This window comes from Orbicella franksi, chromosome 5 (assembly GCF_964199315.1).
Source record: "Orbicella franksi chromosome 5, jaOrbFran1.1, whole genome shotgun sequence".
Classification (NCBI taxonomy): Eukaryota; Metazoa; Cnidaria; class Anthozoa; order Scleractinia; family Merulinidae; genus Orbicella; species Orbicella franksi.
This window is the reverse complement of record NC_138149.1, coordinates 29,550,831-29,578,038: the sequence shown is the minus strand read 5'-3', so window position 1 is coordinate 29,578,038 and position 27,208 is coordinate 29,550,831. Positions and strand designations below refer to the sequence as shown.

The window sequence follows — 27,208 nt, the reverse complement described above, 5'->3', positions numbered from 1 at the left end:
AGTCAATGTTGCAAGACTGGTTAAGAAACATGTCAAAAACGAAACACAATGACTGTAAAGCTGATGAATTATTAATTAATGAGTTTAAGAAGACTTGTTGAAAAGCGGAGCCACATGGTCAAACAGATATGAAAGACCGAATCTAAGTCAATGAATCGAATATTCTCAAAAATAAATTATTTCTTTGAAATATGTACTCCACGTCGACAAACCGTTGTGAACCCTCGAACTAAGTCATTCAATCAAGCATTCTCAAACTTCAGTTGTTTCTTTGAAAGCCCAAACAATGAATCGCGGAGGGTTCTTTTAAGGAATAAAGTGCTGTGGGTTTAAAATCAAATATGTACGGAACTAGTTGTTGTAGTTTACCCATTTCTCTAGATGTTCTCGATTCACCTTCTGGCATGAAAGACTGCCGAGACAACGAAACACTTAGCATGTGAAAACGCATCTGATATTGTTTGCCCAAGTTACGAAATTCCATCTTCCGAAGCCACGTTCTGAGATCAGTGTTAATAGTGCTCGATTCATAAACCATTTATCTGCAGCGCTTGAGATTCAGGGACTCGTAGCCAAAAGGTGGAATAGGCTTGCATAAAATATTGCCTGTTTGAAATTTTTTAAGTGTATTTTTGGTCAGACCCAGTAGTCAGTGATAAAATGTCACATTAAATTGGAGTCGAAGTTGCGAGAGAGAAAAAGGTTTCTTTTTTGAATAAGTATTCCAGCGATTCAATCGTCTTTTGCTATACGCCAAAAAACTATTCTCTAGCCACTTCTCTCGTTAATTCAATTTGATTGAAGCTACTAAAACTGATGGTACGTAAGCAAACAGTTTATGAATCAATAGAAAAGATTCCAGTTGCAAAACAAGAAAAATAGAAAAAAAAAAACATAAAAGAACAAAAAAAAGACTTAAATTTATGCTCTAAAGTACTGATATAAAGCTCCTTCAATGTGTAAATTTACGTGACATAAATGCAATCCGTCACAACGTTGAATTATAGTTATAATCCTTTTGTATTGTAGTTAACCTTTATGATTGGTTGAGTGGTTGTCAGAATGACTGACTGATTAATAACATTTTGCAGGTTGTGCAGACAACAGTAGACACTGTCCTTCTTGGGCTAGAGCAGGATACTGTAAAGGCATGTACGAATCGTTCATGAAAAGAAATTGCGCAAAGAGCTGTAAACTATGCGGTGGTGGCAACGGCGAGAACAGTGGTGGATCGAGACAGTGTGGATACAAACCCAGTGTTCGAATTGTTGGTGGTGCCTGGCCGTGGCAGGCGCAAATCAGGACACTCAGTGGATTTCCTTTCTGTGGGGGAACTTTAGTTCATCCACAGTGGGTTGTCACTGCTGCCCACTGCGTCGTGGGTAAATCCCCCTCAAACATTCGTGTGAGGTGAGTTTGGCCATTTTCGTCATAAATAGGGTATGGATTTTGCAATCTAGTCTTGATTTGGATAGGCTTTTTAGAAGATTCTACTTTTTCATCATTATCGAAAACACTATCAACGAAAGCCATTCACAATGCCTTTCCCTTTGGTCTGAACAAGGTAACTAATTATACGGCAAGTCTGAAACATGGTATTGATTAAAGGATCAGGTCATAAATAGGGTGTCGAATTCTTAGTCAGGTCATAAATAGGATAGGGAAATTCAAGATTTTGGTGATAAACTGAGGGTAGGGGTTTTGAGAAGCGGGCCGCACACCCCCACCCAATTTTTCTGGGAGAATCCCCCCCTCTCAATTTGAGTTTAGTGTATGCTTAGGATGCTTCTCAATTTTTCAGACTTGGAGCTCACAAGCGCACATCCAATGTTGGAATCGAACAGGATATGAAGATTGAAAAAATCATTTCTCACCATAGCTACAGGCGACCTTGTGGCATGGCTCACGATATCGCCAAGTTGAAACTGAGAACACCCGCTAAAATTAACAAGGCTGTTAACCCAGTTTGCATGCCAGGATCAAGTGGAAAAGTTGCAGATGGCAAGAAGTGCTTGGTCACAGGTAAATTCAGACTAATCTATAGTGGGGTTGGAACATTTTTTCAGAGTAACACAGTATTTAACAGGTCATCACTGTTTTCGTTGCTACGCGACCTTCGAAATCAAAATGCTCTTTGCAATAGACTTCCGTCAATCAAACGGTGGTAAAGAGACGGCTATATTAACCAGGATATAGTAATTGCACAGCCAGTCTTTATGATTTATTGATTTTGTATTTTCAAAACATTCCTCGAGTTGTTCATTTACATGAACAGTTGTGGGTTTGCAAGCAGACTGATAAATCTGTATTTATTTGAGAGGTAATGCAGCTAATTTCATCATTTCACGGCAGGTTGCATTATATTGGTTTGACGGTAATTGTTTTTGCTTTCCTTCTTTGTCAAGGATTTGGAAGATTGGCCTCAGGCGGTTCATTACCTGGTGCCCTCATGCAGGTCCAAGTTCCAGTTGTCTCAGATACCAAATGTTGACAGGCCTATGGGTCATCAATCCACGACTCAATGGTGTGCGCTGGGCTCGACGAGGGCGGTAAAGACCCCTGCCAAGGGGATTCTGGAGGTCCCACGGTCTGTGAAGACAACGGAAAGTTCTTCCTGGAGGGTGTCGTGTCCTGGGGAATCGATGTGCTTCACCAGGGAAATATGGCGTCTACGCGAGGATCCGTTACTTGAAGCAGTGGATTGACCAGACGATGGATTCATATTATAATAACATGTAAGAGACAGAACAATAAACCAGTGTTCAAGCAAACGAAACACTTGTCAGTGTTTTTTCTTTTTAATCTTTAAATAAAAATTAAGCATCTTAATTCTCCTCCGTTCTATCATGATCAGCTGTCAATATCCGGACTTGGGTACGAAGAAAATAGAAACAAAATTTAACGTTGCCTTGAAAAACGTGAAAGACGGGCGTGCAAACACAAAAGGGTCGATTATTCGAACAACGATTGAATATTCATAACTTTTTATTACTAACGCACAGTGAAATTTTGATAAGTTTGGACTGGACATAATGGTAAACCCTAAATGTTCACAGTTTCTGTAGCCTGTTTAGCAAAGAAACAGGGAAATAAAGTCCTTTCGTTTCTTCTCTAGCCTCCGTGAAAGGGTTGTTTGTGCGTTTTGAGTATCTACAAAAACATCATCAGAAAATGGTAGCTGGAGTGGTGTTCTTTTTTCTCTTCTTCTTCGTTCTGGCTAGGTACGTTATTTGTTTCAGGTTATTCGCTTCAGCTCTTCAATCGCTTTTGTTTTGTCTGTAGTGGCGACCTCGATATATATTTTTTGCAAAACACCTTTCGAAAATCTCGAGTATTCTCTTCTTAAACTTTCATGAAAAAACAAAAATAAAAATAAATAAACGGGTCATCTTTATTTACGTGGATACATGTATTTCTACATGTTCATCGCCTATTCGTGTTCTTTGGTCACATATCACACAACGAGGGGACATTGGAAAAAAAATGTATTTTTTTCAACCGTTTGCGTGCAGTCAGAAAAAAGTTGCAACGTTTCTAATTCTGACAGCCACGATATATGTGCGCCATGATATCACAAGGTTAAGGGCCGTAGCGAGTAGCAGGCTCGCCTCAGTCTTTTTTTGCCATCATGAAAACCCTAAATACCTAAGACGAGAATTTAACCATACCCGTTGCCTTTGTTATAATTTTTTTTTCTGGCTACCTATACGGTTCGGAGATTGTCCTTGACTCCGACGTTTTACCTCTCGTATTCTCTGAAATATATAAAGTTGCATCATTCAACAATACTTTACCTCCACATTTCAAGAGCCTCGATAACACTCTGATCAAGAGATCGTATCTTGTTGAGTATAATTTGTTGTGTACATACGTTTCACTGAGATAGCAAGAAGGATTGATTACGTAATGTTTTTCCGTGCCCTAAGATCGGCCAACATTCACAATCGGCAGTCTGTTATCTAAAAATATTTTCTCAGCTTATACACCGTGGACCTCCTTTTCTAAAAGTTTGAAAGGAATCCTTAAGAGGTTAGAATTCTCCTTTAGTGGAACAGTTCCCTTTTGTATTCATAACACCTGAAAAAAGACAAATAAAAACTCGCCAGGCACTGTTATTTAAACAGCTTTCATAGTATTCAGGGTGCAGATTCCTGTTCAAATAAAGAATGCCACGAACAAAAATGAGGAAAAAATCATTTGCTCGAGTTATCGAAAAATAGGCCTGTCCACAAATATCTGGACATTTTTGAGATATTGAGAAGTTGCCGAGATATTTAGAACGTATTAAGATATTCATAGCTTTTTTCTGGCCTACTACTGTGTTTTGTTTGTTATTTTCTTGAAACAACTTTGAGTTCCATGCCAGAAACAATCCAGCTCAGCTAATTTCCACCTGATGTATTCCTTATCATTAAAAGCGTTAAAACAGCAATTTTCCAAAATGGCAGATACTGGTGACATCGAAGCGCCTGAATCTTCTTCCTCATCTCTTACTGCTGAAAGAAAATTTTGAAAAAGTTGGCCTAAGTGATTCAAAATCGGTGCATTTTTACGACAAAAATAAGAAATATTTAGAGGGGTTTTTGAGATATTTAGAACACTGTTTGTGACATAATTAGAATATTTTTTTGAGAATTTCCGGATATCTAGGCGATTTTAGTCGTGGAAAGGTTCATTGAAAAAGTATTTGACGAATAAATCACTTACAAAAGCTAAGATATGTGTATATTGTGTTATCTCCCCTTTAAAAAACTGGGCTCTGTTTCTCATTTATACCGAAAGAAAAATTGCATTATATTTCCCATTAAAATCTCGCCCAAGAAGCCGCTCTGTTCCTGTTGATTATATGCAACAGTATGGGGGAGAATTGTTGAACGGAATATTGCAAAATCGCCGAGGTTGAGATACTTCACTTTTATGCCAGTTAAAGTTTGCAGTTCATAACTGCAGACAACTGAAATCGTAAAAAATGAAAAGATGCGACCTATTTTTAAATTATTAGCGTGACTGGCTGCCATTTGTCATTTAATTAACTGAAACGCTTGGCCATGGATGTTCTACATATAAATGAGCACGTGCGAACACGTACAAGTACGCGCGAAAATCGGGCTCGATTGCCCGCCCTCTCTAACCCTGAAAAGAAAACGACAGATAACCTGAGTACTATTTTCAAGTAATCGAAATTCCAAGATTTCTCGTACGATCACCCATTATCAAGTGCTTCAACACGGAGAAGTTCTAATTATTACGTTCGTACGAGGATCTATACAATTCTGTTAATGAGTTATTATGAACATTGTGGAATAAAATGATTGCAAAACAGTTTCTGAATCTAGAGAATAAACAGCAAATGTTCATTTTCCAATAAAGTAAAGAAAAATGAACGTACAGCAATAATTTTCTGTTTACTCATTTCAAGTGGCCACGGGAAAAACATTCACCTCATAAAACCTTAACCTAAAAGTCATATTTTCGTTTAAGGAAAACCTTAACATAATGGTCTTGTTTTGTTTATAAACTTCACTTACAAATCGGCTGAAGCTGGGATATAGTGACTAACAAAGTACAATTGTATAATGCCAAGTAGGAAAGGTCCGGCAATCTTTTTCAAATTTTGTTGTCGTGTCTTGGGAAAATCGTTAAAAACTAATTACAGTTTCATATTTCTTCGACAATTGACTTAATATCTTCATTTTGTTGTTCTAGTGGCAACATTTCGCGTGCGAGCGAAATTTCGATGTCATAATCTAGCGCTGCTTTAATTTGACCAAAAATGCTCCCTAATGTGCACGAGGCTGTCTCTTTAAGATTTAAAGATTTCATAGGCTGGCTATACTGGTCTGCCCGTAATATTGTGGTCACAATAGAAACAAAACAAAGAGCTATTATTGTCAAACTTTGAATAACCATCAAAGTATATCACAAAAAAATTGCAAATAATGTCCAATTACTATTTATCCAGTTTCCAAACTGATAATTTTGGCTGGCGAGAAAGCAAACAGAAAGTTTGTTTCAAAAAATGACATGACTGATGATTTTAAATTTTTAAGCAACAACATCAGTTAATTTAGATTGCCTCTAAAAATATTTAAAAGGCCTTGTTTACTAAAGAAAATACTGAATGGACGGTTACCCTAACGCTCTTACCATGAATACTCCGGAAAGTTGAACGATTTTAATTTTTTTGGTACCCTTGTGAAACTTTCAAGGCAGGAGAAAACGTTAATCACTGTCTGCAAAAATAATTTGCTTAGACATACAGATGTTCTTTAATCACGTCTTTTTACGAATGACTGCAAAACAAAAGAAACTTATATTTGATCGCATATGAATTGAAAAGTTGTAAATATTATTTCAAGATCCAAAATTTAATCTTCTTGAATCATATTCGGAAACCCACTTTGATGACTATTCACGCTTCTTTTTACCGATTGTGCCTTCTGTGCTTGTTCAGGATGAGTCTTGCATTCTTAGTACTCAGCATATAAGAAGACTAACCATGTATGAAGTTTTCAAACTGATACTGCTTGCATTAGACAATGCATTCGTCAGTGGCACTCTGTGTTTTGGGCGTAGCAGTCTTGGCCGTTTTCGCACAAGGTAACCAGAGATTTAATTACAAAACTGATAATAACGATATTAATTATGTAATCATGATTTTTTCAAGACTTCGTTTTCGCCTAATTAAGTGATGTAGACAGCGTTTCTACCGAACTAAATCTTCTCCACGCTCGTAAGTAAACTTTAGCTTGGATAATTTGAATACGGTTTGAGTCAGGCTCGATCAGTAAGTGCTAACTTTAATTCTACTCTTGTCATGGACCACCTAGTGCAAACCTATATCAAAATTAAGGAAAACGCTAATGTTTGTTTTATCTGCTCCTTTAAAGATTCTAACTTAAATCCGTTTATACGTACGAAGGTTGTCAACGTGTACGATCTAAGATCTTATCTGGCCAAGAATTACCTGAGCAGATCGAGGCAGCGATAGGCCCATCCCTTCTTTCAGTTTCCTAATTCGACTTTTAACCAAAGGAAGCGGTTCAGGTGTTAAATTTTTATTGTAGTGAATGTGCGTCACGCTTTTTTGCTGGGTGGTAGCCAAGTGGGAATTCGGGCTCTTTTTTCCAGCAATTACCACAAAAAAAATAAGAAAACTGCTGTTCATATCGGTTTTTCACAAGTTTTTTCCCTGGAGTTTTTGGGCGGAGAAGGGTGTAAATTAAATGGAGTGTCACAATAGCCAGTTTGGGGTTATTAAGCTTAAGATAATCATCTTAAGGCCTTGTTCAAGGTTTGCAGAAATCAATTTGAGGATTGAATATATCAAATAAGAATTGGCCGGCACGGGGTAAACGCTCTACTTCATTTGGTACTCCCCGTTTTTGTTCTTTGACAATTCCCCTGGTAACTGTGGGGTGCAGAATTAAGCCGCGATATAAAGACCTTTTACTGGAGATCAATTACGGCTGCCCTACATAAATATAATATTTTTAGGATGTGAGGATAAAAACCGAAATTGCCCGCGCTGGCAACGTCAAGGGTACTGCAAAGGCAAATACCAAAAGTATATGGAAGAGAACTGTAAGAAGAGCTGCAACAAATGCGGTGGCGGTGGAGGCGGTGGTGGTGGTGGATCAGGAAAATGCGGATATAAACCCAGATCAAGAATTGTGGGTGGTACCGAGGCCCCCAAAGGAGCTTGGCCTTGGCAGGCATTGATAACATCTCGGGGTTTTGGATTTTGTGGAGGAACTTTAGTTGATGAGCAGTGGGTTGTCACTGCGGCTCACTGTACTGCTGGTAAATCTGCCTCAAGCATTCGCGTAAGGTGAGATATTAATTGGAAGATAACCTGAAGTGTAGCAGCTCTCGTAAGCTGCTCTTGTTTTATTATTTTAGCAGCTGTTATTGTTTTAGGGCTAGTGGCATTGTTTCTGTTGTTTGTTCTGTTGCTCCCTTGAAGCCGGGTATCGAGCCATTCATGTGAGACCACATGACCCAAGATTACGTGCGCTCAGGTTAGTCGAAAACTCAATCGCCAACCATTGCTCTTTTCAGAACTACCATCACAGGGACGATCACAATATACACAACCAGTTAACACTATGTTTTTGTTCGTGCTGGATATGAGAACTGTGTATCATTTGTTCTCGTCTCCAGAATTGTCGCGATCCTTTTGAATGACTATTACTCTGTTCGGTGGCATACGTTCATTCAATAATTATGTCTGTGAAAATATGCTCTTTCATATATAAACATTATTTTGTTCGTTTGGTTGTTCTTCTGAATAGATACATGAAATTGCTACTATAGACAGGAGAGAAAGAAGAATAGGAAAGGAAAGTCAGTGAATAGGAGGATGAGTGATGGCTTTCACTGGTGTATGTTTCTAAATTTTGCAGGCTTGGAGCTCATTATCGAAACAGCAATGTTGGAACAGAACAGAATATGGAGGTCGAAAGAATCATCGATCACCACAGCTACAAACGACCATACGGCATGGCTCACGACATCTCCTTGCTGAAACTGCGCAGTCGCGCACAAATAAACCGAGCTGTCAACCTGGCCTGCTTGCCTGGATCAAGTGGAGAAGTTTCAGATGGCAAGATGTGTTGGGTTACAGGTAACGACTTTTTTCAGCAATGCTTTAATTAACTTGGTCCACTTTACTTCTTTGTAAATTCCACCTTCCTTCAACCGAAATCCATAACTCGCAAGCTGGCGAGTTCAACAAATGTGATTAATGTTCAACCAGCTAATTCATAAATGTGTGATCTCACTATAGCTCATCCACCCCTTATTTCGTTGAAATAACATCACCCAAAGTTCTTTTCACACAAACTTTTTCAGGATTTGGAACGCTGTCTTCAGGTGGCTCTCTAGCAACCAAACTCATGCAGGTTGAAGTACCAATCGTCTCTCAAAGTAGTTGCAAAAGGGCTTACGGCTCGTCGATCCACGACTCCATGGTATGCGCTGGTCTCAGAGAGGGAGGCAAGGACTCGTGCCAAGGGGATTCAGGGGGGCCGTTGGTTTGTGAATCCAACGGAAAGTTCTTCCTCGAGGGTGTTGTATCGTGGGGAAGCGGATGTGCTTCACCAGGAAAATATGGCGTCTACGCACGGGTCCGTTACTTGAGGCAATGGATTGGCAGTACAATGAGCCGATATTAAATACATACATGTACATGCCTGTAAAACGGTCAATAAAAGGTGTTGGACAACGAATCCACTGTTTGTCTTTATTGCGGAAGTTTGCGTACGCCTTGCTGGGAATTTCTTGTAGTGAGTGACACAAGAAACGTGGTGGCCATATTAATTTACCCTGTGTAATATTCCGAAAATATTCTAGGAGATTTCTATCCTGCCAAATCACACCGGCTGGGTACAAATTTTCTTTCTAACAGAACATTATTTCAAACTGTCGTTTGAAAATTAAAGGTTTGATCATCGATCACAATAATTTGAAAGTGGCGTTTAACTCCATTTCTTCTTCTTCTTCTTCTTCTTCTTCTTCTTCTTCTTCATCATCACCATCTTCTTGTTGTTATTATTATTATTATAAATATAATCAATGTTATTTATTTATTTATTTATTTATCTATTTATCTATTTTAGATTTTAGCTTTCGTTTTCTTTAACATTGATGGAAGTGAGTTTAATTGGAGCATGTAATATTTCTTTTTTAGCTTTTATATGGTATTTACTCAAAAATTAATTTCCGCAGCGTAAACTTGTGGAATTGTTAATGGACAGAGTGTATCGAATTCCTTTTCTTCAATTGTTGTATTATCATTTTTAATTATTTTACCGGACGAACAGTAGAATTTTGGCAGAGCGACTCTAAGCTCTCAGGAGTTTAAGTATTTTGTAGCACATTGTTTCGTTCTGTGAATATTCCGCTTTGAAGTATACATTTTTTTTAGGATAATAGCATTTTTTATATGAATATTATTACAATTATTATTATTATTATTATTATTAATAATCAGGATTTGTCGTTTTTGCCTTTTATTTGCCATGCACAATCGACCACAATCGTGTACGTATTGGCTTTTCTAGACGTTAGACTCATTTTGAGGTTTTCAGAATATCGTTGTCATGGCAATGTCGATTTTACCAATATCTTCATTTAGGCGGCCGGAGTCTTTCCATTCAAACCATTTCTTACCTTATTTTTATTCTTCTTTTCTGAAACTTAAATTAGTCTAATTGTGGAAGACATCAACCTTTGAAAGCAAGTTGGTATTTACCTAGATTGCAAAACTTTTATCTCCTAGTTCAGGTGTTGCGTTGCTTTCGGGAGGGGGGATGGGGGTGTCACTATTTCGGGGAAGCGTTACTCTCGGGGGACAGAAAACGTTATATAAAGTTGATGCCGCTGAGCGCTTTTTACGAAATAAAAGATGGAAATTCGTAAATTTGTCCCCTACCTCAAGCGACAGCCAGAAATACGTCTACATTCGAAGGCTAGTAAAACATGAGATTAAATTCTTTGTTCCTGTTTAATTTTATGTGGCTCTTCATGTTTAGAACATTCGACAGGAAAGCTAGTAAAGGTTCTTCTTCAAGGTGCACTGCTATGTTAGTCTGCTTGAACAATATCTCAGTGCGCTGGTCGAGTTTTCAATTTTAATTTAAAGAAAAGTTCTTCCTTAAATACGCTCCTGTTGAAAATGACACAGAGCTTTCAATTTTACTTTGATGAAAAGCTCCTGTTAGTACGATCCTGCTTGATGTTTTACGGTTTTTGTTTTAAAATGGCGAAACATGAATGAATGAAGCACAAAGCAACCTCTCACAACGCTTCTTGGCACTAGCGATACCTCAATTCCCTTGTTTTAGAATGCCATAATTTTAATTTTCAAATAAAGTACTGTACGTAACTTTCAGTTGACTATTGATCAGAAAACTGGTACTTTTGAACCTTGTTCTCGCTATTTTCGGTGTTGGGGATTAGAACGGGCTAATATTTAAGGGAGGATCGCTACTTTCGGAGGTCGCTACTTACGGGGCGGGGGTCGTTTAATACTTAACGGCTTTTCTAACGGCCACAATGTTTCGACGTTTCGAGGGGTCGCTTTTCACTAACTTGATGTGGCTAGGATATCATGGTCTCTTAGCCGAATTTGTCTGCGGTAAGTACCTAATCGTACCTTTTTGATACGCTTCGGCGACATATCACGTTCGTCTAGTTGCGCCAAAATACGAACCATAGCTCGACCAAACTAGCCTGATTTGCCGCCGAAGCGTACCAAAAAAGCCATAATTAGGTATAGATATTGCTCCCAGACGTAAGGATAAAACATAAAAAGGTTGCTATCTAGATTAAAACGTAGCTATCAAAGTCTGGGTTTCATGCTACCTTCAATTGATCAATATAGGATATTCTCGAAAATTGCCAATTGGAAATGTTTGTTGGATGAACCGTGGGTGAGTTGTAATAAAAAAAAGATCCTTTCTTTAATAACATATCAAACATGTAATATCACTAAAGATATCAAAATTTGTCCAGGTTATCCAGATGTGCTAAATTTGCAATATGCAATAAATCACTTTATTATATGGCTGGCTCCGTGAGCGGGCAAGATGAATCAAATCCTTCGCTGTAATTGGCTACCCGAGCTGGCAAGATGAAGCTTTCTTGCCCGCTCGAGACTACCATCCGTTTTCCAAAAGAAAAATTTCCCCGAAAGCCAGATAATAAATCCTTTATTACCCAAGCTTGTTCGGTCAAGACGGCTGGATATTGGCCTCGTTCTTATTTTGCTAGTTTTTGGACCTCGACTCCGTCCCGGTCCATAAAAACGGGAAACAAAAAAAAGAGCAAGACCAATATCCAGCCGTCTTGACCGAACACTCCGTCAATAACCCATGTACACAGAAACAAACATTGAGTCTTATTGCGTCTGAAATATTAACTCCAATATTTATGCAGGTCTAAAATTCTACCTTCTGTACTCACGCTGCGAATTGAACTGCGTTAACAATACTAGTTTCTATTTACTAATTCTTCCTTCTGTGATTGTTCAGGATGAGTCCCTATATCATGACATCCACGATATAAGGAGATAACACAGAAAGCTGCGTTACTCTCACTGTCGCACCATGAAGTCCTCAGTGATGCTGAGCGTGTTGCTCCTTGCTCTCTTGGCAAGCCTCTCACATGGTAATCTTCGTATCCGAGATAACGGCTAAAATATCCATATCATTTATAGTATGGAGATAAATAATTCTCTAAACTTTTACTTTGTTAAAACCGGTGGTAGCAAACTGTTTTGTTTTTTTTTGTTTGTTTGTTTGTTTTGTTTTGTTTTGTTTTGTTTTGTTTTGTTTTGTTTTGTTTTGTTTTGTTTTTTTTTTAACCTACTAGTGGATCACTACTTTATTAACGATGTAGTTGATTTTTGTTGTTTGGTAATTTTCCCGCGGCAGCTAAAAAGTGTAAGGAGCAGTATTTGATCGCTAAGCGATTCTCGCTTCCACGTTAAAAAATGGAATTAAGAATTGTTAAGTGATGTGAGCCATATTGACCGTATTTCCGTCCACTACTTCAAGATACATGGTTTCTCGCGGCGGGCATCAATCATGCTACGATAGCTCTGTACAATGAGTTTCAATTCTGTCCGAACTTGGCATCAGTTGCCTTAATAAGTTATATCATGGGTTCTGTCTCATACCTATTATACGTCTTTCATCTTCCATTTTTCGTTTTTCAAGGTTGTGAAGACAAGACGGTAAACTGCATAGATTATGTAAATTACTGCAAAGTGCAACATTGGGTAGACTACATGAAGGAGAACTGTCAGAAAACTTGTAAGTACTGCAGTGGTGGTGGCGGCAACGGTGGTGGCGGTAACGGTGGTGGCGGTGACGGCGGCGGCGGTAACGGTGGTGGCGGTAACGGTGGTGGCGGTGACGACGGTGGAAACGGTGGATCCGGAGAATGTGGATACAAACCCAGCACGCGAATTGTTGGTGGTACTCAGGCCCCTCAAGGTGCCTGGCCGTGGCAAGCAATGATCAGAACTCCTTCTGGTTTCCCTTTCTGTGGAGGTACTTTGGTACATCCACGATGGGTTGTCACTGCAGCCCACTGCATCTCGGAAGACTCGCCTTCAAGCATCCGTGTAAGGTGAGTGGGTGGTCAGCGAAAGCAATGATCACACAGCAACACCAAGAATAATCTTTACAAAATTAAGCATTAAATTATGATAAATTGTATCCTTGAAAAACGTATGCCAATGGGCAAGCTATCCGAAGCGGAAACCTAACATGATATTTCACTGACAAAATTAACTGAGACGTTTGAGTAGATCAAACCTGAAAAAAATGGCTTAATCTTTTCATCCCAGCCAGATAAATTTTCAAGAAAAAATCATAATTACATACAAAAAGGTTAACAGTGAGAACGAAAAAAGTTGAAGCTTAACGAGGAAAAATGTGGACCGATTCATAATTCTCATACACTTCAAGAGTTTCCTATCATTTCCTTTTGAAACACTCAGATACAATACTAATAGTATTAGGTACTCATACAGTTAGTGTATATTATATTGTTAGTGTATTTTTGTAAACAACAACAACAACAAGAAACAATCTTCTATTTAAGCACGATTTGATTTAAAGCAATAGGTTTGCTTGTGGAGTCGTTTATCGAGCTAAAAGTTTAAGAAGAACAGAAATATATACAGTAGTAATATAACAAGTCTACAATTCTGACAATTCTACAATTCTATACAATTCCTTCTTTCCCTGATTCATTCATATTTTACAATTCTGTTTCACCTATTATAAGGCTTATAATAATTAGAAATCCATAATTACTTACATGAAGCAGATTATCCCGCTCTATGAATTTAAAACGGAGACATTTTGACTGAATTGAAGGGAAGGAAGGGCTTTATCATAATTTTGGTTCCGATTTTGCAGGCTTGGAGCTCATAAACGTATGGACAACGTAGGAACTGAACAAGATTTTGAAGTTGAAAGGATCATCCCCCATCACAGCTACAAACAACCCTACGGCATGGCTCACGACATCGCCATGTTGAAACTGCGCAGGCCCGCACAAATTAACAGAGCTGTCGGAATGGCTTGCTTGCCTGGATCAAGCGGAAGAGTCCCGGATGGCAAAAGATGTTGGGTTACAGGTATAATCAATCAAACGTTAACCTGCTGAAAATGTCTACTCGTGTTACTGGAGTGGCTGTATTTGAGTGTTTCTTAAATTAAACCAATCGACTAAACTTACCCATGGTATACATTTACACTCTCATCGATCATAGCTCTCGACCTATGAGCAAGAGTTTGCTTATAATTAAAAAAAATAACAATAAATATATCTGAGTTTTAATTAGTAAGTTACTGGCCGAAACGTAAAGAGTAGGTAGTAAAATGACGTTCTACTTTGTTTACACTCTGTAGACGTTTCTTGCAGCGAGAGTCTAACAGTAACAAATTGGAGAGAAAATAGGAGGGTGTTGGAATCACTCCTTGTCGCAGTTTGGTCCTCTTTAGTCCCCTTTATTTATTTATTTATTTATTTATTTATTTATTTGGCTAAAAGGCAGTAGTGGAGTGGGGAAGAGGGGTTATAGGGTATCCGAGGTATTTATACCTTCAGTTGCTTCCAGCCACGGAACTTCGGAGTAATGCACCAACGCGGATTAGAGCCGTAGTACTGGGGCAGGCTTCACAACATTTCGAATAAATCGTCTTGTCTGCATAGACATGCAAGTTCGATTTATATATTCTTTTCAAAGTCAACACTTCCTCTTTCATAAATATAAGATTGCCATTGTGGTGTTTTTCCTTTCAGGATTTGGAAGACTGTCTTCTGGAGGTTCTTCACCCAGCGTCCTCATGCAGGTCTCTGTTCCCATTGTTTCTAAAAGTAAATGCAAAAGGGCTTACGGGTCGTCAATCCACGCCTCCATGGTCTGTGCTGGACTCGATGAAGGGGGCAGGGATTCGTGCCAGGGAGATTCAGGTGGACCCATGGTCTGTGAATTCAACGGAAAGTTCTTTCTCGAGGGTGTTGTATCGTGGGGAAGTGGATGTGCTTCACCAGGAAAATATGGCGTCTACGCCAGGGTCCGTTACTTGAGGCAATGGATTGATACTACAATGAGCAAATATTAACAAATTATTAAAGGCACTAAAAATAATAACCACTGTTTGCGTTTATTATTATTTAAGTCCTAGGACTTTCGGTCATAACTTTGATAGACAGCTCCCAACCCACAAATATACTATAAAGCGATTACATATGAGGAGAAATTTCAAATTACATCGACTATTTTGTTATGTCGTGTCATTATTTTGTTGTTCATCCGTGTTCTTGTACATCAACTACATGCACTGTTTGTCTGCTCAGTTTGTCTTTCTCAAGTTTCCCCTTGTTAGCTCTGCTCCTCGCTACGACAGGAGTACAGCATTCTTAAATAATTGTGTGTTACACTTGATATGCCTGTGGAATGGCTCACCAATTTGTCGGTCCTGTTCCATATCAACCAATTAATGCTACGAACAGATTTTTAGCCGTTAAATAAAAAAACGCATTTTTCTCCTACCTTGTACAACTGTGGCCTTTGTCTCAAAACTGGCAGATGGGTGAAAAGCTTTATACACCATGAAATTTTTCATATTTGGTTGTCATCGTATTTCTCTTACATCAAGTCTTTACTTATTTCAGAACTGTGGAACTCCGGATGTATCAAGGTCGTTACCTTATTCTACGCTAGGTTTTTGTAGCCGTAGTTCAGCCGTTGGATAAGCTTTGATAGAGATGAGTGTTTTGATTGTAAATTACTGGCTAAAGAAATGTGTTCAAGAGATCGTCAAGCCCTCTTGAACGTAAACCTTCCAGAACCTTTTACATTGATTTATATTTAATTTACTCAGGTTGTTTTGGACATTACGTTATTGCCTTTTGGTGATGATAATTATGCAATTTCTGACCAAATTTGCAAAAACATGCCCGCATTGACTCAAAGACAGTCCTACCGGCCAGAAGTCCTCTGACCACCCCAGTGGCTAGGAGAATGGCCCCGTCACGCATGCACGTGGCATGGACCACTCCAGCAGGGTGCCATGTCAACACAGAAGCCTCAAACAAGGTTGCGCCCAAATCCAGGCGAAAACCTAGCGGGGATGTTTTTGCGAAATCGCTCAGATTTAAAGTAGGATAAATCCTTTACTAAGGTTTGACATGAAATCAGACTCTAGAGTTTGACATGTTATCTACTCAGGTACAAAGGCCTTGGTTCAATGTTTCTCCGGGGTTTCAAACCATATGCACGTGACCAGATTGGCGTGTTTTAATTTAAATAGTGAAATCGTGCGTTCGTAGGCGGCTTGCTGTCAAAGGCAAGAAAGAAAGGAGGTTGTCACGATTTTGACTGTGTCGCGGGGACTTTGCTCAGCTGTTGAACAATGCTTGAGAGGCGCATGTCAAGTGGATTGACGGACCAGTCTTCTTGCTAGCGAGGTGGTCGAGGCATCTGGGACACTTAGGACTGTCTTAAGGTCTTTTGCGGGCATTTTCTTGCAAATTCGAGATTTGTTGATTAGATTAAATCTTTCACTAACGTTTCGCATTGAATCAAACTTTAGATTTTGATGTAATTAATCCAGCTCTGGTGAAAACAGGCTTCGCTCCAGTGTTTCACTGGGTTTTTCTGCACTCGGTCCGTACATCCTGACGTACCTCGATCAAAATATTGTCCTGTCCGGCCCTACCACTCAGTCAATAAGTACATATTATTTGCCATAGATATTTCTGACTTAATTTTCTCTCGACCTTAATGACCAAAACCTTGAAAAAAAAAGAAAAAAAAACTGTGGAAACAAAAATGGACAATTCCGGTTTGTATTTCAGGACATTTTTTTGCAGTGGGGAGTGGAACAGCATTTTCTGGAATTTTAGGAATAGTGGACAACCTCGAAGGTAACATTTCGAAAATTTACTGCTAGGAATGTCCGTTCCATTTGATTTTCTTCCCGGAATCTATTCATATGCAAAGGTTCTGCTTTGCATGAAAAAGAGCTTGTGTGTTGTCCGTGTCAAAAAGAAAAAAAAAATGTTAAATAGTTTTTACAAATTTTCGACGATTTATCATCTATTAAACAGTTAACCTATTAGTTTGTTATCCGAATAATTCCCAGCAATTATTTTCTCAGCTGACAATTTGAACAATTTTTGGCGATCAGTAAAATTCCTTTTCTAGGGGTTAAGGCATTATTATTTAATTTATTCAAATTTAAGTCACACTTTTATGTTGTAATTGTAAAGATTCTAGAGGTTGCTGCTTACTCAAATCTTAAACAACTACAGGGGTAGCGCGGTGCGAGATATTCGAACTCCACTTGGTACATTCAAACTATTTAATGACAGATCAAGTCCATAGATCTAGTTCACAACAGGTAGCGACTGAAGAAGTAGCGAAAACCAGTAAATCGCTAGTAGTGGTAGCAGATACGAATAGGAGTACTAGTAGTAGTCGTCCAAATAGATGTAGTAGTAGTAGGTTCGAACTGAAAAGCGACAGTTAAGAATACGTCCTACTTAGATAAGGCATAAAATACAAATCTAACAGGATAGAACAATCATAATAAGACTAACGAGATCACAGCGTGAAACAAATAGACGTGACAATTGCATGCACTCAAGTGTATTAAGGCCTGACTGAAGCACGGAAACGAGGCTATAACAGGTTATCGCCATTTTCTGGATGTACATTTTACGTAACCGAATGAAACTTTCCTAGATTGTAAAGGGCAATAATAGAAAGCACCTGGTTGAGCATTGTTGTCATCGTGACAATCATTCCTTATCTATGAAACATAATACCCTCATTCAATGTCTGTTATTTACTTCTGAAAATGGGGAACACTAAAACGCCTTAGCGAAACTCGAATGTGTATTTGATTCAAAGATACATAACTAATGTGTAGAGTTCCGCCTTTTAAGGGCAACTGCACATGCTTAGAACTGGTTAATTATGACACGCGACTGAAGACTTTGAATTCAGCGTTCAATTTGTCCTTGTTGTGACTTAATTTTATATGTTGTTCGTTTGTTGTCCCATGTTAAAAGGCGTTTCGGTAAAGGAAAATACCTCAATTTTCAAAATCCGTATATTTTCCGACATCTAATAAAGTTTAACATCCCCCCGTTTGACAAAATAGGTTTCCTCGAGTAGTACTCGCGAATCGGCGCCATTTTGCCTGTTTGGCAGCGTGTGGACTGGTACTACTTGGCAAGAATTCACCCTACTCTACTCTACTGCTATAGGAAAACGCTGTTTTGTAGCCTGCAGTTGTCTCCCCTTAGGCCAAATTGTCACAATTTTCAAGATGGCGGACGAGAATCATTAGTTCAAGGTGTATTTGAAGCGAAACGATTGAGAGAATAAAGGTGACAATGTATGAAAGGCACATTTTAAAGAGTATCCACAGTTTACTCTTAACCAGTACGATTTCAACCGTGTGAGCAAGGTAATCGACGAAAAGATTTCTTCCTGGAGAAACAAAGAAGACAAGGCGGTCTATTTGTCAACATTTTCAATGGCTAACTGGGATGAGGGAAAGACCATAACCAAAGAAATGAAGACAGCATATTCATTAACGAACTACAAGGCTTGCACACTAGTCAACTCAAACTTGCAAGCTACTTTCCCACTCAGCAAGAAGTGCATGACGGTGAAAAAAGGTCCCCTTAATGAAATTCAGCGGGATGCTAACAAGCATACTGCACAACACAGTTCAGAAAGGCTCAAAAATTACAAACAAACAACTTAAGGTCTTGGGACAGGTAATTTATTCCACATATGACGAGAAATGTAAAGAGAACTTTGGAAAGTCACTTACTGACATTCTGCTCCTTGTCCCTGAAGCTGGACTTGAAAAGAAACTTTCTCCTGTGGAAAAAAGAAAGTTAAAAAGAGATCAACAAAGGCAAATGAAAAATGATGTTGAAAAAGCAATGAATGAAAATGACACTGATCTACATCTAAGTTCAAGGCAATCATACAGGGGTAGACAAAACCACAGACTGGCTCAGGCCTTTGAAAGTAGAGAGGAGGCTACAGAAAGAGCAAGAATAACACCTCCTAAAAGGAAAGCAAAATCTCACACCCCAGCAACAGAGAACATCATTGGAGACCTGGATCAGCTCCTGAGTGACATAAAATCATGGCCTAAAGGTACCACAAAGTGGTCTGAGAAATACAAAATACGGATGGTTGGTCAGGATGCAACACCCCCCAATGGAGGCCAAATGATCAAGTCATTTCTACACAATATCATGCTATGAGTCTTCAAAAAACCAGATTGACCCTAAAGACCACTCCAAAGGTAGTGAACTTATTAAAGTTTTAAAACTAAAAAGTGTCTGTATATGTACTGTTTAAACATAGTTTAATACAAATGGATTAAATAATTCATATTTTTCAGAACTACATGTACAATTAAGTCTCTACAAAAGACTCTAAAGGACAAAATTTAATTTTGTTTTACAAATTATTCTAAATTGAGATAATAATTTCAAACACTTGAAATTAATAAACAGATTTTAACATAGTAAATGGTTAAAACAGATTTTAAATGATTAAATTTTCACATACATGTAGTAACTGGTTTGAGCAAATTTTAATTTGTTCCTTTGCAGAGTTCCGAGTCAGACAAGCCCTTAAAAAACAGAGAGGAGGTGATATTTCAGTTCCAGTTCCACGTACAAATGAGCAGATAAGAGCTGACATTAAGCAGTGCATTGGTGGCAAGTGAGATTTCCAAGTTAGCTATCAGCAATGAAGGTGAAGTTATACAAAAGAAAATTGATGTCAATGCCAGAAAAATCCCCTTCAAAGATATCAGGAAGGAAGCCCTAACAAGGAACAAGTCCTTTTTAAAAATCAAAGATGACAACTATTACACCCAGTTGAATAGGGAGGAAATAATATCAGAATTGCAGAAAATTCATGAAGAAGTGAGTGATGATGTTGATGAAATGAGATCCTCTTTAAAAAAATATCAGTGCCAAAGACACTGGCTTCTCTGGCATGACCACTCCACACTTGCCAATTATGGTCACATGCTCTTTTGTGTTCGAGAACTTTATGACCCTGCTATACACTTCACACGACATGAAATGATAGACAAAACAGGCAAAGATATTGACATACAAGCCACTATTGAGGAACCACAGCTTTACGTTCTGGGACAGAGCAGATCAATGGTAGAAGACCAGATGAAGTTTGTTCCAACAAGGCAAGAAGACCTCAGGGATCTAAAGAACACTGTACTGACAGATTGTGGGATCGAAGTTTGTGACATCATGAGGTTCATGAATGGAGACAATCCAGCAGCTGAGATGGAGAATGGCACCCAACATGGAGGAAACTATGGATGTCCAGGTTGTGATGGAAACATCAATTCAAGCCATGACTTGGAGTACTCCCTTCAAAGAAGGTACAAAACCTTGAGCACCAAAAAAAAAACTTATTCTCTCTGGGCCTGCTGGAAAAAAAGGTTTCCATCCATTTAAAGACATGAAAGCTGAAGAGCTGAGAGCAGAGCTGACTGCAAGGGGAAAGTCTGATGAAAGGAACAAAGAAGATCTGCAAAAGAGATTATCAGAGTTGCTGGGAGGAACAACAAGACTTCCTGCACTTCTACACAGCAATGAAAACTTTGATGTCTCAGTCAAAGAACTGAACATTGGTTCATATGAAGTTTTGTTTTTTGAAGCTTTGCACTGTTCAATGAATCACATCAAGAATCTCCTACAGGAACTACCCCATCATATCACAGACATTGACACTCTAATAAAACTCAAAGAGATTCTTGCTGTGCAAATAAGCAGAGACAAACTGCGGGGGGGTGGACTACCGAAAGACACTTATTTACATCACCATTGCTCTGTGCCAATTTGCAAACCATGAGGTTAAATTGCTCTTGGTGACTCTTTGTGAAATGATTGAAATCTACTATGCCCAAGAGGAGAAACGATCACCAAAGATGATTCTTCGCCTACATAATCTCTGTTGGAGGCATGCAATTCAATGTCGCAGAGTCCTGACCCCACCTAAGAAATTGACATACAGAAAGCTATTTGGTCTTTACTTCCACAGCTGCGTAACTCACTCTGCTCAACTACTCAGACTTGCTTCTCACAGATCTACAAATGCTGAAATGTTTGAAAGACTGTTTGAGAAACTCTCAGACATTACAACAAAAAGCTGGAGCAAAAGAATCGAAGATCTCTCAACAAATGCAATCCTGCACTTGCAAGCTGAAAAATCAAACCCTGTCAACCATTGCATTCTTAAAGAGGAGCGAGAAATTAGTAAGATGGCAAAGTCCCTTCCCAAGCTGGATAACACTATATTGTTGAAGAGTGACTTTGAAAAATATGCTGGTGAATGGGTTACTCACTTGCAACTCATTTCAGATTTCTTAAAGCCAGGAGAAGGTGTCTGGTGGAAGGAGGTGGATGACTCCATTAAATTTTTTGATGGACCAGATGAGCCCAGTTTCAGAGATGAAGGACCAAAGCTCCACCACTTTCGTTCAACATCCATCCCCAATGAGCAAGAGCTACTAGATGCCTGCTGGAATAAATGCCTGGTGGAGGAAGTCAAATTACCAGCCACGAAATTGAGAGATGACAATGGAAAATGGCAAAGACCACCAACATGCTGCTCCTTTCAATCAGTCATGGAAGACAACAGCAGTGCGGATCTAGTAAGTGACTCTGCTGCAAACTTTAATCAAGAGCAAGGGTTGGCTGAGGAATCAGATTATGAAGGTCACAGAGAGGATGCAGATGCTGGGACATGGCCACTTCAAGCAGAAACTGACTGTGAAACCATGAGCATGGAGGTGGATCCAATTAATGAACACAGAGTAGAAACAGGAATTGAAAACTTGCAATCAACCGAGGCTGGAATTTTGCCACAGCCAAATGGAAAAAAGCAAGCAATTGCCAGTACTGAAGAAGAGTCATCATCTCAAGAGCCACCAGCTAAAAGAAAAAAGACTCCATCAACTGATTCAGAGGCCACAGTACAGCTTCTATCAAAGACAGCAAAAGCCATTGAACAAGTCCTTGGAACCTGTGAAGAAGTTATTAAATATGACAAACTGAAGCAGAGTGTTACTAAAAATCCAAAATCTAGATACCATGTGGAGCGGTATGAAACACACTTGACTAAGATTCAAATGCTGACACTGAAGAAGTACAAGCAATTGTACAATGACTCAAAGGGAAACCCTCAAGATGCATCAAAGACAAAACAACTTAAATCTGCTTCAGCACTGCTCAAATTGTGGAAGATTACTCTACATCTAGTATAAATTATTGTGTTTAATTTGAAAAACTTCCTTAACATGTACATATTAAAGTTTACAAAAGACAAAATCCCTTTAAATTATTTACTACTATAATTTATTTGTTTTGTTCATGTTTTGAGCCTTGATTGATGCAAAGGAAACTTAAGGTGCAAAGTTTATGGCTATTTTAAGTATCTGATGGCAACAACGATAAAGAGTTGTAGTAAATTTAATGGAGAAAAAAATCCAGAGAATTAAACTTCAGTATACTGTTTTGTCTACTTCAAAATTACCTATTTCATTAGAAACTGTGTAAGTGATAAGCTCAAGTCTTCCTTGAAGAGTCTGTTTCAAATCTGTGTTTAGCAAAGAAATTTATTCTTAAAATTCTTAAAACAAGGGCACCCAACGGAATATTTCGGTAAAATATCTCTTCGGATGGAAGGTTGCCTAAGAATTTCGAAATTTTTTTCCCAGCGACGCTCTAGACTTCTCAAATTTTTTCGAAAAACCATAAAGTTTCCCTAGAATTTTCGGAATTGATGTGCTCACTTTTATCATGTCCCATAATTTTCGGACGGTTTTCTTTGTTCTCTAAAATTTTCGTTTGGCTTAATTATTCCAAAAGCTGCTAAAAGTTTCGGTGAGCATTAGAGGTAATCAGGAATGCACGTGAACCTAATGAAAGATAAAGGCAATTGAGGTGATTGAGCTCGGCATTAGCCTACTTATCAGATTATTGGAGAAGTTATTTTTGTGGTCAGAGCATCTAAAACGATCAAATTATTCGGTTTTGACCGTAAAAAGATTCCTACGCCAACAACAATCCCTTGATCGGTTCAGAAACGCTCGTAAACCTACAAGAAAAGGTGTTTGTCCTTGTACAGTATATGCAGTGTTTCGTCACCAAATGTGAGATCAGAACGGAAATATAAAGAAAAGCCTATGTTTTCAGCTTTGCTTCTTTCTAAATGCCAGCAGTGCGTGCCTATTATGTATTATCACTTCTCCTTCCTCGCCACGTTAAAGAAAGCCATATATGCAGGATTCATCTCTGCTTCGTTTGTTTGACCCTGTTTACACCTATTATTTGTCAGCTCTCCAAAAACCTTAATTTTTTTAAGCCCTGAATTTGATTGAAGACCGGGATTTCATTAGCTTGTTGAATAAACAGATGGTTGTCTAGCTTGCTCCAGTTTCAGAGTTTGTGGAAGCCAGTTAGCCGTCATGTCAGCATGTGTCCTGATTTTAACTTGCGCAAGCTTCTATTCCCATTTTTTCGCGCTTTAACTTTTTAGCTTATCGTATCTATAACAGCCTACTCACGAAAGATTTTTCAGTATGCGTCAAATGAACGAGGGGGGATTAGCGAAGTTTTCAGTTCATTCAAGTGAACAGCTAATAGTTAGAGAGGAATTGTGTCGAGTGACAACGTTAGCTGGAGACACATGCTTGAAAATTCTGGGCATTATGCTTTTGACATGTTTTGAGCGTCACCCACAAAACAACAGCATTATGCCTAAAAATTATGCTCGAGAGGTAGCATTATGCTCAACTGATCTTGGTTATATATGGTGACATTTTCCATCCCTGCAGACAAAACACACCTCCATAAGTCAGAAACACAACATTTTATTGCATCAGTTACGACTTTACAAGCAATAAACAACAAGTAATCTGAAGTAACGCTCAAAAGCGCTCGATCAAAATGTCAAATGTCTTATTTCTATGGAACCCTCCATCGACAAGGATACTTCGATCAGTTTATGGCTTTGAAAAAAGCAACCAAGCTTTTGAATATGCTAAATCCTTACTAAAAGCACTTGAAAGTGAACATTTCTCATTACAGTTATTGAATTTTTTTCCTTATTATTATTATTATTATTATTATTATTATTATTATTATTATTATTATTCTCTTTATGCTGAACAGATGCCCATTATGCTGGCATTATGCTCGATGCTTCGACTACAGCATTATGCCCATAATGTATCCATAGACCCTAGACAACGTAACTTGACATTTCAAATGTCACTGAAATGTCTAAGGGCTTGTCAAAGGAGTTTTCAAAGGGCTTCAGTGTATGAAATCAAAGGTCAAACAAGAAAGGGTGAGTCTTGCGTCACTTTTTTGGCTTAAAATAAAAAACATGTCTTTCTTTTTCTAATTAGCGGTCAAATTTAGGGCCACGACCGCGTACTCGATCCTGTCGTATAATTTACTCCCCCTAATGTTTTCGGATGAATAGGTTTAACGCCTATAATATTCGGATAAACATTTATATTGCCTAGTATTTTCGCGAAATTTCGATAGGCACACGTATAACGAAAAACTTCCCCTAAAATTTTCTAGTGAAAATATGGTTTCTCAGTGTCCTCCAACTTTCGACAAGATCCATCAGGATAGCTAAAACTTTCGGATGACTCAAAAAAGGACCCTAGAATTTTCGAAACGACTAAAGTTCCCCTTAAATATCCGAACAGATAAATATTTTTTAGGGCATCTCCAAATTAACTAAAAAGCCTTCTAGAACATAGAGAAATCCATTTACGACACTTCTGACGTCTTTGGAAAGATTCGGTCGTTGGGTGCCCCTGTTAAAAGAGTGTTGTCATCACAGTAAAGTGAGTAAACTAAGTCACTATTACATAATATTAGCTTAGGATAGTAAACTGAGGTAATTAACTCTTGCATACGGTCTCACTTCACAACAAGTCCAGATCAAAATTTATCTTCTACATAGCGCAACCACATTACGCCTATAGACACATGGGGAGAATCTACCACTCCATCTTTGGGGTATTAGCTCAACTATAAGAACTACAATATCAACACAAGCTGGTAGAATGAATAAGAGAAGAACTTTTCAGGGACAAAAAAACATGTTGCATTGTTTCCTTGACTTACAACGATTCATCTAGAACCTACAAGAAAGGCAATTCGAAGGCAGCCGATAAACGGCCGATGGCCGCTTCGAAGCCTAACAGTTTACATGTAGTTCGAAATATGTGAAATTAAAAGGGTATGTAACAGAAGTAAATCGAAAATACACTTACCTATTTGAAGACAAAACATCTTTAACATTTTAAACCAAAGAACTGACAGATGCAATCCTTGTACAAGCCACAAAATGCGCGCGAGAGAGCGTTAAAAAGTCCGCCATCTTGGATCGACATTCCTGAGTTCCTTCACGTCGCGCGGGTTGCGAGGGATCTCGCGGATAACCTTGCTGGGGGGATTTATCACTCGACGTCAGGCCTTAATAAACTTGACTGATACTTGAAACTAATAAAACTGAGACGATAACAACTCTTGTCGTAACAAACAAAGATATCAACGGCTATCGCGCAAAACAGCTAAATATAGCGTGAAAGAATCACAATTTGGTAATCATATGACAATAAGCCTTAGCAATAGTAGAACTGTGAAAGCGATTTCAACAAAACCTGTAGATAAACTAAATGAAACCTTTTCGTGATAAAGAAAAGACTAACAATTCGCGACTAGCAAATAACTAGAACAATAAGAACTTACGTACTGTGGTTGACGACTTGCACCAAAAGGTAGCAGAGAGACAGCGAAATACACTTGAAATAGCGGTAACTTGGATCCTCTGATCGTAGCACGGTAGCGGTGTAACTTCACTAACAATCTCTGACTAAAAGAAGTTGCGCGTCGTCTTATATTGCCTATGCTACGTGAAAAAACTAGGGCGTTGTGAGAAACGTGGCGCCCACAATAAAGACAACTTCCTAGTGGCAAAATTTCTAGAACTATTACATACGTGTGAAAATCATGATTTCATGAAAGCTTTGATTTTGAAATCACGTACTTGGCTTGAATAATAACTGATAATAAATCAGTAGGAAGCTGCAGAGGAAATTGATAAATGATCGGCCTTTCAAAACTAACATATATAAGTGAAGAACCCTTATAACATCCTATTTACCCCTTCTCCTTTCTTCATTTAGTGCTCATAAAACAGGTAAAGTTACAAACAGACTAGTGTAGATTTTCAAACATACAGAAACTAGCAGTTTCCCTAGATCAAACCATCTTAATTCATACCAAATTCTCCTTCTCTTTTTGGGTATTTTCATTAAGGTGATTAGAGACATTCTCCTCGTTTAAAAACCTGAAAGAAAAAGTCTGTTTTGTTCTTTTTCGTAATTGCCTTAAATCTCTTTCCCTTAACACCACAGTAGCTAAAGACATCAACGCATCCATTACGTCGTCACGTTTCTGTTTTTGTCGTTATGTCACTAATGTGATCTAGTCCTAACAGAAAGTTTGTCACCTTAAACGAGACACTTTTGCCCCCATCTTGATCACAGACAGGCCAAACACATTCTGCCGTTAACCTTGAATGTCATGCAATGCAATGTAAAACAATTTTCTAGACTGAATTACAAACTCTCTTGCTGTGTATTTTCATTAAGATTATTAGCGCCATTCGCCTCGTATGAAAATTGAAAAAAAAAGGCTCCTTTGTTCCTATTCGTAATGTCATTTAAATTCTCACATAACATAGAGAGTATGTAAACAACGTTAACCTAGCCGTGAAGCGTATACCGTGATTGGTTATATACGAGCTTTTCTCAATATAACAAAGTCTTTCAGATCATAAAACCAAACTTATTTTAAAGGCGTCCACCATAATTAGTATATAACTATGCGTCCACGGTCTGGATATCTGAGCTGAGAAATTGAAGTCCGGAACGGCATTGAACAACATCAAGTAAGTATGTTGTTATTGTTGTTGTTGTTGTTACTGTTGTTGTTGCTGTTGTTGTTATTGTTGTTGTTGTTGTTGTTTTTCTGTTTTCTTTTCCTAACCCGACATATAACTATACATTTTGGAAGATCTAAC

At 38.4% G+C, this 27,208-nt stretch overlaps 3 protein-coding genes and 1 pseudogene across 3 annotated transcripts; all 4 read left to right on the top strand.

The window, feature by feature from the left end:
- Positions 1–1,150: 1,150 nt before the first annotated feature.
- Positions 1,151–2,491, top strand: LOC145487930 (CUB and peptidase domain-containing protein 1-like). Its single transcript, XM_081466700.1, has 3 exons — positions 1,151–1,410; positions 1,802–2,022; positions 2,406–2,491. Exons 1-3 carry the CDS (start codon positions 1,151–1,153, stop codon positions 2,489–2,491), a joined length of 567 nt encoding a protein of 188 aa, XP_081322826.1.
- A 3,996-nt stretch (positions 2,492–6,487) lies between these two features.
- On the top strand, positions 6,488–9,305 carry LOC145488042 (trypsin-2-like). The gene is made up of 4 exons (XM_081466809.1): positions 6,488–6,600; positions 7,498–7,831; positions 8,406–8,626; positions 8,854–9,305. Exons 1-4 carry the CDS (start codon positions 6,540–6,542, stop codon positions 9,174–9,176), a joined length of 939 nt encoding a protein of 312 aa, XP_081322935.1. The 5' UTR covers positions 6,488–6,539; the 3' UTR covers positions 9,177–9,305.
- Positions 9,306–10,812: 1,507 nt separating this feature from the next.
- On the top strand, positions 10,813–19,255 carry LOC145488039 (trypsin-3-like). The gene is made up of 4 exons (XM_081466806.1): positions 10,813–12,171; positions 12,723–13,137; positions 13,935–14,155; positions 14,824–19,255. The coding sequence occupies exons 1-4, from the start codon at positions 12,111–12,113 to the stop codon at positions 15,144–15,146; spliced, it is 1,020 nt and encodes a 339-aa protein (XP_081322932.1). The 5' UTR covers positions 10,813–12,110; the 3' UTR covers positions 15,147–19,255.
- LOC145487929 (uncharacterized) lies at positions 18,727–22,531 on the top strand (annotated as a pseudogene).
- The last annotated feature ends 4,677 nt before the right edge of the window (positions 22,532–27,208 follow it).